The sequence below is a fragment of the Lagenorhynchus albirostris genome, chromosome 10 (genome assembly GCF_949774975.1).
Source record: "Lagenorhynchus albirostris chromosome 10, mLagAlb1.1, whole genome shotgun sequence".
Classification (NCBI taxonomy): Eukaryota; Metazoa; Chordata; class Mammalia; order Artiodactyla; family Delphinidae; genus Lagenorhynchus; species Lagenorhynchus albirostris.
Genome location: NC_083104.1, coordinates 65415607 through 65431955, shown reverse-complemented (window position 1 = coordinate 65431955; position 16349 = coordinate 65415607). Strand labels below are relative to the sequence as shown.

General features: G+C 56.2%; 1 protein-coding gene across 4 annotated transcripts in view; it reads right to left on the bottom strand.

Annotated features, from left to right (window-relative positions):
- Positions 1-1539: 1539 nt before the first annotated feature.
- Positions 1540-16349, bottom strand: part of PPARD (peroxisome proliferator activated receptor delta) — a 75407-nt gene continuing 60597 nt past the window's right edge. For all 4 annotated transcript variants that reach the window (XM_060162651.1, XM_060162652.1, XM_060162653.1 and 1 more), the window contains 6 exons: positions 14226-14456; positions 5117-5271; positions 4177-4315; positions 3329-3531; positions 2699-3149; positions 1540-2052 (listed from right to left, as the gene is read on the bottom strand). In XM_060162651.1, the coding sequence (XP_060018634.1) occupies positions 1805-2052; positions 2699-3149; positions 3329-3531; positions 4177-4315; positions 5117-5271; positions 14226-14355 (1326 nt within the window). In that variant the 5' untranslated portion in view covers positions 14356-14456 and the 3' untranslated portion in view covers positions 1540-1804. The remainder of the gene's footprint in view (positions 2053-2698; positions 3150-3328; positions 3532-4176; positions 4316-5116; positions 5272-14225; positions 14457-16349) is intronic.

Genomic DNA, 16349 nt, shown 5'->3' with positions numbered 1-16349 from the left:
TATTTAATTCCCATTTATTTAAAGTTCCATCAGTCTGTATACACTATTTATATTAAAAACACAGGAAGCTGGGGCTCCTAGCAAAAATATACATTTCAATTTTAGAGATTGTTCAGACACTGAGAAGAGCTGTATCCTCAGTACCAGAACTGGGGAGGGGGATGAGGATGGGGTGCATGGTGGGGGAGGGGAGGGGAGGGGAGGGGAGAATCTTGCCAGTAGAGAGTGATCCTCAGGCATGGAAAGGCCCCTCCAAAAGGAAGACCAGACAGGACCCAGGAAGCCTGGGCTCTAACCCCACATGTCCTGCCACCTTTCTCAGAGACACCAGCCAGCCCCTCACCCCTCCAGACCTGTTTCCTCCCTGGAGAAGCAGCCTGGGTAGGCTCTCTGTCCTCTGCTCTGACGGCAGCGCTCCAAGCTGTGCTTCTGCCCCTCCTCTGGGGTGAGTGCTTATCAATGGGGATGAGGGGGAGGGGCGGGGCCACGAGTGGGACTGGGCCTAGCAAGGTCCTTGGTCACCAGAGGCAGTACAGGGAGAGTTCCAGGTGACCAGCTGGGCCAAATACAAGGAAAAGGGGAGGGCAGCAGAGTTGTTGGGACAGAGGGTGTCACAAACGAGAAGGATCAGTTTATCCCCAGTACCTCCCCTGTAAGCAGGTGCTGGGCTGGGTCCACAGGACCCCGTGCCCACCAAGGGATCTGGCCTAGCCTCGGGAACAGGGGCACAGCTCTGCCCGTCCACCTGCAGGCCCCTCTGGGCACTCGCCTGCCTCAGGGAGGGGAGGGTGAGAGGTGTGGAACCTGCAGGTAAAGTGATTTCAGTGCTTGTGGTGTGTGGGCTGGAGGGAGTGTGTGTGGGGAGTGAGCTTCAGCTGGGCTGGAGCCACTGCCAGTGTCTCCGGGAGGCCAGAGAAAGGAGGGGCGCTTGTGAGGCCAGGCCCTGGCGCTGCCTGGCGGAGCGCGGTGCCGACACCTGTAGGCAGGAGCCGGTGGCTGCTGCAGAGAGGCAGACAGAGTGGGGTGCTGATGGGGGACCCGCCCCAGGCCTGGGCTCAGAAGCAAGTCTCCGGCTCGCCATCTCCCCTACCTCCCTCCGCCTCTCTTTAAGCTCGCTCCTCGTCAGTGGGAGTGTAGGGACCCCCACCTCTATCCAGGCTGGGCGCGTGTCCCCCAGCGGCCAGCGCGGGGGCCATCAGTGACACTGGCCTGCGAGACCGGTGAAAAGAAGGGAAGGGCGGCGGCTCAGCGGGGCTGAGGTGTGCGCTGCCTGCTGGGAGCCAAGCTAAAGCCCCGGCCGGGCCGCCTGCTGGGGGAGGCATCCTCCGCCAGGGACCCGGTGACCAGGGGCCGCTCTGCACTCAGCCCTGGCCCTGCTTACCTTCCCTGGGAAGCCAGGCCCAGAGAGCTTAGTGTTTCTTTGGATGGCTCGAGCCCTTTGCTGTGAAGACTGAAGACGGGAGAAGGGGACTGTTGGTGCAGAGGGCAGGCCCGGCCCCTCCTGCTGCGGGGTGCGGGGCGGGGGGTGGTGGTGGTGGTGGTGGGGAAGCAGAGGTGCTGTTCTGTGCTGCTGGTGAAATAACACAAACTGCCTCACAGGAAGAGGAAGAGGGACAGACACGGAGATGGGGAAAGAGAAAGGGAGGGTGAGAGAGGAAGGAAGAAAAAGAACAAAGAAATGAGAGAAGACAGAGGAGCTGAGAAGGGAGGGAGCCGGGGAAAGGAGAGGGAGGCGGGCCGACTGTGTGTGATTCCCCCTCGGCCACCAGGCCCAGTGCTCAGCGGCTGGTCGACAGAGAAGCCCTCAGTACATGTCCTTGTAGATCTCCTGGAGCAGGGGGTGCAGCGAGGTCTCGGTCTCCGTCTTCTTGATCCGCTGCATCATCTGGGCGTGCTCGGTGACCAGCTGCCGCAGGTCAGCCATCTTCTGCAGCAGTTTGGGGAAGAGGTACTGGGCGTCAGGGTGGTTGGCCTGCAGGTGGAACTCGAGGGCGCGCAGGATGGTGTCCTGGATGGCCTCCACCTGTGACACGTTCATGAGGCCTGGCCGATCTGTGGGGACAGAGGGCAGGGGTGTGGGAGGCAGCAGGCACACAGGGGGTCTCAGGAGGGCAGGGCAGCTCCCCTAACCCCACCGGTGTGGGCAACTTGGCCCTGGGAAAAGTGGGCCTCCCTGCCTGGACTCAAACCTCTTCTCTACCACAGACTAGCAATGAGGCTACGGGCAGGTCACTCAGCCTCTCTGGACCTCAGTTTCCTCATCTGCAAAATGGGGATAACAGAAGTGCCTCTGGCATAGAGTCATTATGAGGATTAAAGAGTTATAATCTAGGAAAAGGAACTGGAACAGTGCCTGGCATGAAGCAAGCTCTATGCCACTGTCAGCGTGAGTCTTGCTATATTTATTGTGCTGGAATTTGAAAAATGCAGGTAAAACACAGAAAATTTCTCCACTATCAGAAATAACCCCCATCAACATGTTGGTACATTTCCTTTCAGTCTTTTTTCTATCTCATCTCCATCTATACTAGATGGAGCTGGTCCTGCACACACAGTTAGTGCCTTACATGTTCCACTGCCATCATCACATGGACCCTTCCTCCTGCTGTCAGAGCTTAGGCTCGGCCCCTGCAGTGAGGGCCCAGCCCCCAGGAGGGCTGGCTGTGCGGGGCTGACCCACTGCCTCTCCCTCACTTACCTCCGCACAGAATGATAGCCGCGATGAAGAGAGCCAGGTCACTGTCATCAAGTTCCAGGGCATTGAACTTGACAGCAAACTCGAACTTGGGCTCGATGATGTCACTGAAGGGCTTTCGGAGGCTGCGCAGGAACTCACGGGTGACAAAACCAGTGCCGTTGGCCACCAGAAGCCCGTCCTTATTGACGATGGAGGCCAGCATGGCAAAGATGGCCTCGTGCACACCATACTTGAGAAGGGTCACCTGGTCGTTGAGGAAGAGGTCGCTGAAGCTGGGGATGCTCTTGGCGAACTCGGTGAGCTCACGCACGGTCTCCACCGTGGTGCACTGGCAGCGGTAGAAGACGTGCACGCTGATCTCCTTGTAGGGGGGCAGACCGTTCACCAGCTGCTTCCACACCAGGCCCTTCTCTGCCTGCCACAATGTCTCGATGTCGTGGATCACAAAGGGCTGAAAACCAGGCCCCGTTAGAGGCCAGGCCTCGGGGGACCCCCGCCCATGTGTGCCCCGTACCCCTTGCCTGTACCACGAAGTGAGGGGAGGGAGGAGGCCTGGTTCTCCCAGGAGTCAGGCAGGTGGCAGCAGGGCCCAGAGCCCGGGGTGCTGCCAGGCTGAGCAGTGACACTCACCGCCGTGTGGCTGGCCTTGCCGGTGAGGATGCCACGGGCCTTCTTTTTGGTCATGTTGAAGTTTTTCAGGTAGGCACTGTAGATGTGCTTGGAGAAGGCCCTCAGGTCAGCCACCTGGGGGTTGTGTTGACTCCCCTCGTTTGCCGTCAGCCCTGCCACCAGTTTCCTCTTCTCAGCCTCTGGCATCCGGCCAAAGCGGATGGCTGCATGGGGAAGGGGGACAGTCATGGAGGAGCCTGGGCAGGGGCCAGCACCTCTAAGGTACACAAGCCAAAGACGGAGACACACTTTTTGAGCACAAGGCCCTAAGAAGCTCTAGAGCCAGCAAGTTGGAATGTTGGGGAACCCCTCCAGAGTATAAGCTCCGGAGGGGCAGGGCTTCTGTCTGTCTTGTTCACAGAGCCCAGCAGGCTCTGTCTCCCGGGAGTGCCGGCCTCCAGCAAACTCCAGCCTCGCTCCTGGCAGCTGACACACGTGGTCACTCACTGGCTCCTGCCTGCCCTCAACAACCAAGAAAACCTGAGGGGATCCTGGGTCTTGGCAGTGGCTTTTCACACCCTGTCAGGTCATCCAAGAGAGGCTCAAGGTTCTGGGAGTGGTGTTTCCAACACTACTGGAGTTAGGGTCAATTCCCAGGTCCCTTCTGGGCCAGAGAGGGTAAGGCTCAGGTGCAGACAGGTGGCAACTGCCCCCGGCCTGGGAAGCATGGCGGGTCCTGGGCAGTCTGGGAAGGCAGGCCTCAGCAAGGGCAAAGCTGACCCGCGTACTGACTGTGTGCTGGGCGCTGCTCTGAGGGCACCCCCTTTCTGTTCCTGGGCTCTCGGAAACCTGGTTTCAGGTTGGCTCACCGTTGTGCGACATGCCCAGTGCCAGGCACTTCTGGAAGCGGCAGTACTGGCACTTGTTGCGGTTCTTCTTCTGGATCTTGCAGATCCGCTCACACTTCTCGTATTCCAGCTTCATGCGGATTGTTCGACGGAAGAAGCCCTGAGGGACAGGGGACAGGTGAGGAAGAGAAGAGCCACGAGGAAGGGAGAAAGGGTAAAACCCTGCCTGCTGGGCTGTGCCAGGGGGCTTGATTATGCATCGAGATGTAACAATTCCTGAATTTTGGAAGTAATGGGGGGGAAATATTATTGGAGGAGAGAGGGAGAAAGAAAGTAAACAACTCTAAAACTTTTGAAAATAACTGAAATAATATAGCATATTTATTTTAAGTGCTTCTTTGTTAGTTGGTGACACAAAACTGTAGTGTGGCTAACTTGATTTATTCGTAAATGCAACCTGGTTCTGCATCTTTTCTAGGTAGTCGTTTAATAAAATAATATGTGAAATTTTGATGGGTGTGCAGTTAGTAGGAAGAATCCAAAAGCAAAACCAGAAAAAGAAATATAACGTTTCCTTTTTTATCAAAGAGCCCCCTCGGGCTTTGAGGCGCAGGAAACCCTGACCTTGGGAAGATGGCTCAAGCCCAAGACCCTCAACCTGTCCTACCTGTCTTCTCGTGTCAGGTCCCCAGGGGGCGCCAGCAGCCCAGAGAGCCCAGGTGAGTGACTGGGTCGGCACCAACGGTACCCAGCGGGGCAGGCCCAGCGAGGGAACCCCTCTTCTACAACAGGACCCAGAGCTAAGCCTGGAACAGGCCCAAGGGCCTGGCTGCCTCCCAGGCAGGAATTCCACAGTGGGTATGGTCAGGACCTTGCCCGGCAGCAGGGAAAGCCTTCCTGGCAGGTCAACTCACCATGTGATCACAGCCCTGATGGGCAGCCACCCCTCCACTGCCTGTACCTTGCACCCCTCGCACGCGTGAACACCGTAGTGGAAGCCTGATGCCTTGTCCCCGCACACCCGGCACTCCATGTTGAGGCTGCCACACGAGGTCCCATCGCAGCCCATCTGCAGCTGGTCCAGCAGCGAGGGTGGAGAGCAGCTCCGGGAGAGGTCTGCAGACACACAACACAGGGAGAGGTCAGCAGACATACAACACAGGGGCAGCTTTGTGTTCTGCCAGGACTGGGGGCCTGAGGAGGTGACCAGAGCCCGCAGGGCAGCCCAGGTGGCAGGGCGGGAATCACAGTCTTGGCTCAGCCACTTAAGGGCTATGTGACCTCTGGGAGTCAACTTTCTGAGGATCAGCGTCTACATCTAGAATGTGGGGTCAATGACAGCTTCTCTGGGTGGAGGACGAAAGTGTCCAAAGCATTTCCCCCAGACCCGACACCCAGCAAGTGTTCCAGAAAGGCAGCTTACTATCTGGACTGAGTCAGACCTGCCTGGGCTGAGCTCACTGCTGGCGGGGAGAGGGCATGCGGGGGATGGTTGTGTTTTGGGAGGAGGGGAGCAACAGGGAAGAAGCAGAGAGATTCTCTTTAGACTGTCCTTAGGAAGTGGCTCCCTGGCTTAAGAGACTCCACTGTGTGGGCCCACAGGGGATTGTGTGAAATGTGTTTTGTGGAGGCTACAGAGCGCAGGCCTCTGCAGAGCTCAGCCCCCGCCCCAGAAGTCTGATTCTTGCATGGACTCCTGAGATGCTGCAAAGGATCTTTCAAGAAGCTCAAAGGCATTCCCACGAAACTTCTTGCTAGAGCAGAAAAAGCAGAAATCTCAGTCACTATGACCGGGCGGTGGACTGAACTTCCTCGAGTGTTTTCCTGTTAAATGTTCAGACATCTGAACCCCGTGTTGAGTGTCGGCGAGGAAAGCCGTTGGCCACAGGCGACTTCAGGGTATTTGTGCCGTCAGGTGACTTAGTGAGAATGGCTGCGGGGTCTCTCCTGAATCTCTCCCCTGGACGCTCAGAAATGAGCCCTTCCCTGGGAAAGGGGGCCTGACTGGGCCCGTCTCTGCCCCCAGCCCAGTGCCCCTGTGTGATCCCACGGGCCGCCTGCCCTGCCTCTGCCAGGCTGGCCTGCCGACCTGCTGTTCTCTGCTTTCTTCCTGACGACTGAGCAACCTCCTCAGGGGCAGGGGCCAAATCCCCAGACCAGAGGAGCAGTGGCCTAAAGCAGACAGCTCCGCAGGGAGACCCAAGCCACGGCGGTCAGCCCACACTTAAGGTTTTCCAGGCCTGCCTTCCACCCTCTCTACAGTATGGTCACTGCACAAGAGCCTGACTCCCCACGATGGAGCTACCCCGAGACCAAAGCGTACTCCACTTCCCGACACCTTCCTCCCAGCTCTCCCGGTGTCCCCTGGGGTTCTAGGAGTGACAGCAGGAAAGCCTCCAGCCACACCCCACCCCGCCAGCAGGAAGGAGCGAGAGCACCAGACCCCCAGGCTGGGGAGGGTAGGGGTGACACAGTCCCTGCTTCCTGAAACAGCCTGGCCTGTCACAGAGCCTTAGATCTCAAATTCAGTCACTCCAAGGGGTGTAACCGCGCCCGCCTCAGCCCACGGACTGGGAGAGCGGTTGCCCTCTGCTCCTGCGCATGCGCTGCGGGGAGCCGGCAGCCTGTGGGGTGGGGTGGGGTGGGGTGGGGTGGGGTGGGGTGGGTGTGGGGCCGAGCCCTTCTGGTCTTCTCCGGAGCCTTTGTGTTCACTCAGCACTGGACGCCCCGCACCAGGACATAAGGGCCTCGGGGCAGGGACTCTGTCCACCAGGGCGCTGCTGCTGGACGCGGGGCAGGCGCTCAGCGACTCTAGACTAAGTGGTCCTCAAGCTGCCTGGGCGTCCTGGCCTCAGCGCCGGGGGGCTGGAGGGGCCGCGCTGGACCCGCACCTCCTGCCCGCGTTATCGCGGGGGCAATGGAATTCACATTACCGTCTGCTGGGAGAAAACGAGATAACATGCAAAATCGCTCTGTAGAGACCTACGCAGACGCCGGGCAGGGAGGGTTTCCGGTACTTCCTCCCCCGATCTGTGTGGTCTGTGTGCATGTTTGCTTTCTGGCACTTCTTGTAAGCGGTGTTGTTTATGTGGTTTGCACGTCTGCCTCCTCTGCTAGACTCGGCACGTCTCTACTCACATTCCCTTTGGATCTCAAAAGCCACCTCCTCCACTGAGTCTGGTCCACAGTGACCTATTATCCCAGTGTGTTCCCACCTCTTGGTGGTGCCTTCCTCGTCCCCCTTGTGGCCCTGGAGGCCTGGCAGGTGTCTGGTCACTTGGTTGCTGTTGGTACGGCACATGGCAATGCCACCCTACCTTTTCATTCCACAGACATTTGATGAGCACCTGCTGTGTGCAGAGCGGGAGTCAGACCCTGCCCTCAACCAGCTGAGGTAAGAACACTAGGACACAAGGTAGCGAGTGGCAAGGCCAGTGGCGGGGCAGGCAGAGTGGTGCAGGACTGGACGTGAGGTGGTCAGGGAAGGTGACTGCTCCCCTCTCTGTGCTCAAAGGTCAGGGCTTCGATGACCCCCAAGTTGGCTTCCAGGTGCTCAGAAGCAGCCCGCCTAGGGGGTGAGAATGGCCTCAGGAGCCACACAGCCTGAGATCAGGTTGGGGGTCCGACGCTCACAACCCAGCTCTGGGCCTGTCTCCTTCTCTGCAAATGGAGGTGACAGGAGCATGTGTCTCAGAGTCACCGTGAGGAGCAGAGGAGTTAACAGAGAAAGTTCCTGGACCTTGGAAGTGCTGTGGAAATATCAGCTTAAGTTAGGATCAGGCGTATTAGTATCAGAAAGCTGCAGTTCTGCAGCTCCCAAGCATGTGCCCACACAGGCAGGGGCCATTCCTCTTCCTTCCTCTGGCTGCTTGTTCTTCTTCCCCATGGCTTCACAGAAACCCAAGGTGGGGGAGGAGGGTCCTCTGCTTATGAGGCCCGGAGAGCCCCGAACAAGACCTAGCCTCCTCTCACTTCTGGCCTGCCGCCGCCCCTGCTCACCCTGGAAGAAGCCAAAGTGCCCAAGCCCCATGGACCACAGAGGCAGCCAGAGCTCTGGACTGTAGGGAGAGGCCCAGGGTGAGTGTCCCAGGGGGGCCCCACTCAGGAAGAGTGGCAAACTGGACTGGGGGGGGAAAGAGACCCAGGGCAGCGTGGGGGCCCTGGGCGTGTCCTGCCCCCCAGGTGGTGGATGGGCACAGGTAGTCCGGGAAGCCTGGGGTGGAAGGGTGATGGGACAAGGGCCCCCCACCCCACCCCCGCCTATTTGAGGGGAATAAGAGAACTCGAATAACTGACACATGAGGTAGAAAGAGGCAGGGGAGATGAGGGACTGGGGCACGTGGAGTGTATGTATCCTACAGGGGTAGGTTTTGTTGTGGGGTACATGTGTATTGGGGTATCCCATCACTTCGTGGTGAGTTTTCCAAAGATAAAGGTTCTCTTTCTTCCTTGTTGACCACCTGGCTTAAGACTTTATCCTCCAATCACCATCATATCCTACCCAAAAGTAATGATGGCAGAATGCTCCCCATTCAAGGGACCAGCTTATGAAGGTCCCCCCACCCCATGACCTCTTAGCAGGAGACTGGGCTTCCAAGAGGCCCTCCCTCCCACTGGGAGCCCCTGCCTCAGGGATCCTCTGCCTCAGGGACCCCCAGGCATGCTGGATGGAAGACACCCTGGGCTCGCCCTCTGAGGGCTGTCTGCCTGCAAAGCCACTCTCCTGGGCCAGCCCAGGGCAGTCCTCTCACCTGGCCTCCTGCTCTGCTCTCAGGAGACGCCCTTGCTCACCTGATGGCCATCATCTGGGCCCTGAGTCCCACCTCTGAACTTCTGCCCCAGCCACACCCTGCCTGCCTGGCCTCCCAAACCCCTCCTGAGGGCCTGCCTCTACCAGTCCTGGGAGGGAAGGGGAAGAACCAGCGTTTATCAGGCCCCTACTAAGTGCCGAACGTGTTAGTGTCTTTATGCTCATTAGTATCATTTCAAATCATCTTGGAAGACAGTAACTGCCACCATTTAAAGGTGAGGAAACTGAGGCTCGGGAAGTTGCGGAATCTGTCCAAGAGTACCTGTCCAATACATGGTGGGACTGGGATTTGACCCTAAATCTGAGTCCCTGCAAGGGCTGTGTGTTTGAAGCAATAACACCTCTTTTTTAGTGCACACCTACTGTGTTCCAGGCCCTCTACTGGACACTTTACACCATTAGCCTCACGTGACCCACAAAACAACCCTTCAGGCAGGTCTTAACGCCTGTTTCATAGGTGAGGAAACAGGCTCAGAAGGCTAAGTGACACACTGACAGTGGCTCTGATGGCTAATTTTATGTCAGCTTGGCCAGGCCAAGTACCCATGGAATCCAGCTTTTGGTCAAACACTAGTCTACCTGTTACTGTGAAGGGATTTTTTAGGTGTGATTGACATTTAAATCATGAGTCTCCACAATGTGAGCAGGCCCCAGCCAGTCAGTTGAAGGCCTGAAGAAAATAGGACCAAGGCCTCCCCAAGGAAGAAGGAATTCTGCCTCCAGGCTGCCTCAGACTTGAGCTACATTATCAACAACCCCAGGTCTCCAGCCTGCTGGCCTGCCTGCAGAATTTCGAGTTGCCAACCCTCACAATTACATGAGCCAATTCCTTAAAATAAACCTCTCTCTCTGCGCGCACACACACACACACACACAAAAACACACACACACGCACCTCCTCTTGTTTCTGTTTCTCTAGAGAACCCTGACTAACACAGTGGCAGCATGAGAACTATCACCCAGAACCATCCAACCCCTGGGGCTGAGCTCTTACCCACTGCACTCTGTGACTTTCCGTATATGTGTGTACGTGTGTTCATTACTACTAATCAACAGTTTGTGATTATGATAAACGATGAGACGCGTCACTGCCAAGGATAACACTATGCCATTATTCAAATGTTTGGACTCAGCATAAGCACTACCCCTGTCATGCAGAGAGTGAAGTATCAGTTGCACCATCTCTGATTACAGGTTCAGCAAACACACGCTATTGACCTTATTCACGTCATTAGTGTGGTCGAGAGCTCTCCTGTATATCTAGTCTCCATCACTGGAGATAGGTTGTTGTCATAGCTGTGAGGGTGGCCCAGAGGGAACAGCCCTGTCTATTTACTTTGCTGGCAGAGCCCCAAAGGCAAACAGCTTCTGAAGTCAGGGCCAATTCTGTAGGACTCTGGGGCTGGGTTACCAAGCAGCCTCCTTACTTCTGTTGGCCTGGACTGTGGGCTCCTCAGGGCAGGCACTCAGTCTTGCCCTTCACTGGATGGCCGACCCCTGCTGGACACCCACCAAGCACTTGCTGACTGAGAGGAGGCACCAAGGCCAAGAGGAAGGACACTTTATCTTCCTCAGCCCTGCGCTGAGACCCCTGACTTCTTTCTTGGGTGTGACTGGGACCTTCATCACTGAAGCAAGAGAGGAAGAGGGTGGGAGTGGGAGGTGAACGCTGGCTCAGCTGCCCCTGCCCAGCCGGGGGACCCGGGCACGCGAGCTTCCTCTTTGCTGAGCGCTAATGATGAGGCCTGTCCTGCCCGCCTCCTGGGTGGGGGGAGGGGCTTGGCAGGTGCTGAGCTTGGTACAGAGATGCACAGGGTCAGCGCAGAACCTCTGGAGGGTCAGAAGGAAAGCAAACTCTGCAGCCTTCCTGCTGTTCCAGGGCTTGAGACTGTGCCTCATCCTCATGGGTCCCTGAGGGGGCTCCAGAGGCCAAAGTCATAGACTCACAGGGTGGGGCAGGGAGCCAGCACGTGCTGACTAGCGCCTGTGGCATGTCATATGCCACCACTGACTCCTCACCCAGCCGGCCCTTGAGATGGGCAGGATGCAGCTTTTTTTTTGGGCCACACCACGCAGCTTGCGGGATCTTCCCCGACCAGGGATTGAACCTGGGCCACCCCAGTGAAAGCCTGGAATCCTAAAGACTAGACCACCAGGGAAGTCCCAGGATGCAGCCTTAAAAGGCAAAGAGCCTGAGATTGGAGAGGTAAGGGCACTGGCAAGGACCACAGCCCACAGGGGCAGACATGGGATTCTAGCTCTGGGTTGTGTGATCCCCAACACAAGAAGCTCTATCTCCAGGGCCCCTCACCTGCTGGCTTTTTTTTTTTTTTTTAAGAAAACAACAACAACTAATTTTACCCTTTTAAAGAAAGTAACGCATTTGCTTTTTAAGTTATGAGAATACTGCAGGCTTGGTGAGAAAAACACATAAGGGCACACAGGTAGCATCTGACAGATCCCCTCCACCCACAATCCTACTCCTCAGAGTAGCCTCACTAGCTATTTGAGTGTCCTCGTCCAGTGCCTTCTAAGATATATAAGGATTTTTTTTTTTTTAAGAAGATGTTGGGGGTAGGAGTTTATTAATTAATTAATTTATTTTGGCTGTGTTGGGTTTTCGTTTCTGCGCAAGGGCTTTCTCTAGTTGCGGTGAGCGGGGGCCACTCTTCATCGCAGTGCGCGGGCCTCTCACTATCGCGGCCTCTCTTGTTGCGGAGCACAGGCTCCAGATGCGCAGGCTCAATAGTTGTGGCTCACAGGCCCGGCTGCTCCGTGGCATGTGGGACCCTCCCAGACCAGGGCTCAAACCCGTGTCCCCTGCATTAGCAGGCAGACTCTCAACCACTGTGCCACCAGGGAAGCCCTATAAGGATTTTTAAACAATGGGATCCCCAAGTTGTCAGGAACTTACTTCCCTGTCAGCATACACAGACCTAATGACTGCAGAGCATCCCACCGTATGGCTCTACCACAGTTTATATAACCAATTCCCCACACATGGACACTTTCTAATTTTCTGCTATTATGAGCAGTGCTCCTATAGATAAGTGTGGAAATCTCTGTGCACGCTGAGCGAGTATTTACACTGGATACATTCCTAAAAGAGGAACTGTAGGGTCAAAGGAATGCACGCTAAGTAGTAATGGCCTGCACTGCCCAGCTGCCCCTTCCACCCTCAGGGACTACTGGAGGGCCACGTCCTCACCCTCTGGCCAACCCAGGCCTCGCTGCCAATCTGACAGGCTAAACAACATCTCATCTGAAGATTCCTTCTCTGACTATTGAGTAGACTGAAAAATGTTTCATGTTTTCTGGCCATTTGTATTTGTCCTACCGTGAATTACCTGCTTCTGTTTTTCTGGTGGGGGGCTTGTCTTGTAGAATTTTATATACTATGGCTTTCACCTAATGATTAGGTTAAACAGCCCCCTCCATTTCAATTACTGAACAAGTAAGTCTTTCTACCGCCAATTCATCCATTTATTGATAAACGGAATCTATTAAACACAACATCATACACAGCACTGTGAGACTGGCTGGGTAAATTCTGCCCCAGACGTCTCCCCACGTGCTCTAAACCCCACCAGTACAGCTCCCCGAGACGCCATCACCATGCCCGCCTCGCCCGCTTCGCACAAGCTAGCACGCTCTGGTCTGCATGCAAACAGCCTATCATTTGGGGATATGGTCCCCACAGCGTGCGTAGGAAACCCCAGGACAGGACACCACACTGCAGGTACTTCTACGTGCCTGGGCCAGCCATGGGGGCAGTGTGGGCTAGGGTAGGCAGTGAGGCCACCAACCCCAGGGCCCTCTCTTCCTCTTCCACTCTCCCTTGGTGTCCTCAGTGACAACTCTTGCTCATTCTTAGCTCCCAGTGTCTCCTCTCTGCCTCCTAAGCCTCCCCGCTTGTCTCAAGTTCAGGACAGTGTGTGCAGGTCCTGTGTGCAGGTCAGCCATTCATTCCTCTCTCCTGAGAAAGGCTGGGTCTGCAAAGCCATCAGCCAACCAACAGGGAGTAGGCTACCCCGGGGGATAGGGGATACCTTCTCGCAAGCCCTGAAATCACACTGGGCCTACTTTGGTTGTTCCAGGGTGTCTGGTGGGATCAGAGGCACTGGATGATGGCTCTCCCCTCACCCTACCCCACCGTGTGCCCCGAAGAGGAAGAACCTCTGCAAAATCCTGGGACTTTGCTTTGTAGGTTCACAGCAGCAAGCAAGGCCCAAGGATTCAGGCCTCTCTTAGGTGCAGGCTCAAGCAGGAGCCTGTCCCACCCCAAGAGCCCCCACCCTGACTTAACTCCTGACACCACCTGCCTCCTTCTCCCCATGCAGACACAGGGAGCCAGAGCGCATCTTTGTGGGGCAGGCCTGCTCGTCTGCTCTGAATCACCACTTGTGGTCAGGATCCCCTTCAGCTGAAGCCAGCAGCAAAATCAGGATGCCCCTCCCAGCAGCACATCCTCTAATGACGCTGAGTACCCTCTGAGGGAAGGGAGAAAGGACCAGCTGAATGTGCTGGTACTCGGGTGGAGGAAGCAGGGAAGGGGCGGCAGCAGCAGCAGCGAGAGCCAGGGGCTGAGGGGGGGGTGCAGCGTCTGGGTGCCCTTGAAGGTGGACATAGCATGATGATGATGACGATGAAGATGAGGACACCACAGTACAAAGTACCAGAGGAAAACGTCTACACTGCTGCTGGCAGTAGATAAAGGGGAACCAACAAGTTAGACAGGAGAAGCTAAAATCTGTCTGGCTACACGAAAGTATTACTAATTCCCGTCATTGTCACTAAGTGCTTAGCATCTGCCTAATTACAATGCACCCTGATAATGTGTAATTAGTACCAGATTGAGTTGTGTGTTCTGACTGATCCTAACAATCACAGGTACAGATGATCTTTCTGGCATGTTGCTGATGCACATTTGTCCCAGATCCCTTGTGGTAGGAGAGGTGGAGTAATAATGATGACAACGTGCATTACACAGGCTAACTCATTCCATTCTCACAAAAGCCTGTGTGCACGTCCCCTATAATCCCTGTCTGTTTTACAGGAAGAAGGGGTGCAACTTGCCCAAGATCCTGCAGTTGATGAGCAACAGAGCAGGGGTGTGACCCTGGGCTGTCTGGCTCCAGTCCTTAACCACCCTGCTGCCCTGCACCCCATGATGACGCTGTTAGCAGAGGGCCAGGCTCCCTGTCCCCCAAACCCCATCTGTGCCCCCTTTGCCCCATGTCCCCTGCCTGCTCCCCCTTACCTGTATAGCTGCTGGAAGGAAGTGAGTGCCCTGGTCCCCCATTGAGTTCTGGGGCTCCTTCTGCCCTTGCCACTTCCTTTTTCTCCTCCTCTTCCCGGACCTCAGGGGCTTCCTCCGGTGGCTGCTCCATGGCTGATTTCCCCTCGGCACCACACCTGCAGGCCCGGTCATAGCTCTGGCATCTTCTGGGTCTGAACACAGATGGACCTCTACAGGGCAGTTCCTGTCAGCCTGGGCAAAGGAGAAGACAGGGAGAGGTTGGGGAGGCAGGGTAGAGGACGAGAGGGTGATGGAGTGGGGCAGGATCGAGGGCCGCCATCTGGGGGGACTGGAGGGGCACTTCTACCTCTCCTGCCCTCGCAGAGCAGGAGCGACTCATCCCTGCAGTGCGAACCTCTAATCCTGCCATCACAGGTCACTGCCCCTCCACCCTTTGCCCACCTGGCTCTTGTGGCAGGTTTGTGGGGTTCAGAGCAGCTTCCGGTAGCCAGACGGGGTGATACACCCCTGTGCCACCTTTCCCCGCATCCTGCTCTTTGAGCCTCCTGAACCTACAGGAGCCACATGAGAATGACTTGAGGGGCTTTTTCAAACTTTCCAGTCCTCTTGGAGATCCTGATATGCATCAGACCTCCCAACCCCCATCCTGTCCCACCAGCACCCAGGCCCAAGAATCATCGCTCTCCTAAGCCACCTTTCTCCAAGGGAGTTGAACCTACCCTTCCTGTGTTTGGGTGTGGGAAAAAGGCACGCTAGGCTCACAGCTGACAGCAGACCTGCAACCAGACGCTCAATGCAGAGCCGTCAGGCAAGGGGCGATGCACTCTGTCCTGGAATCTGGGTTACTGGGTGGTGACCCCCATGTCTACATCACCCAGGAGGGGGCAGTTCCAACCCTCAGCAAGTAAAATACTGTCCACAGATGCTGCAGTCGGAGAGGGTAAGGCTACGGGTGCTGTGGGAGAGAGTCCGCCCGGCAGGGAACACCTCTCAAGAATACGGCCTGAGAAAAGACACTGAGGCAGCACAGTGAGGAGTGGTGAGGGCCCCTGTTGGCTGAGGCGTGGGGCGCTGAAGGAGAGAGGATTTGAAGGGCGGGCTGGGAAGGTGGGTTTTATCCAGGCGTGAGCACTTCAAATGCCCTGGCGTAGGGAGTGTGTGTAACTAGACCCGGTCCTGTGGTGCTGCAGGCCTGGAAGATTAACAGCAGAAAAGACCTGCTTTAGGAAAATTCAAGCACCTGTGGGACCTTACCTTGGATGTTCCACAGGCAGCTCAAACTCAACCTATCCAAACAGAAGCCACCATCTGGCCCTAAGCCCGCCCTTCTCTTCCTCTGGTAATCTCTACTTTAGTGACCCAAATGCCCAACTACCCACCTATCAAAGCCAGAAGGTGGGAATCATTTGACACTCCACACCCTCTCTCTTCCTCCTCTAGGCCTGCACACTTGGCTATACTGGAATCACTGGGGAGTTTTTGTTTTTGTTTTTTCTTTTTTGGAGGTTTGAACTTGAGTAGGACATTTATAAAAACCTAGACAGGGGCAGTGTCCTCCCCAGCCCAGGTGCCACTAGGCACAGCACAAGAGACTACAAACGCAGCAGGGGAAGGTGGACACTCAGGGTGTGGGAGTGCAGGCACCCCCACTTCTGGCTCAGGGATTTGAGGAGTAAACAAAACCTACTTGGAGAAGAATTGGGGAAGAAAACCAGCAATTGCCTTCTTCTGTACGGGTGGGGACAGGGAAGGAGGCAGGGACAGGGGCAGGAGCATTTCACATCACTAACCTAACTTGGGAAACTGCAAGGGACCATCTTCGACTGGCCTTAAGAGGAAGACAAGATGGATGATGGGAGAATCCACAGGAGGGAGAGGAGGAGAGGGAACGTGGCTAGGGGGCAACAGCCCCTTCCCTTCTGGGCACAGGAAGGCAGCCAGGGCACCAGGTCCAGGCAGTGACCTCACAAGGACAGCACAGTTTTTGCAGCTTAGATATCACCCACCTGCCCCCACCCAGCCACTCATTCTGTTCGCTCGCTGGTGTAGGGCCACTCTCCGGCCCCGAGGGAGTGGATGGCTCTGCGGCCTGGGGCCCTGCCTCTTCTGTGTCTCCTCCCTTGG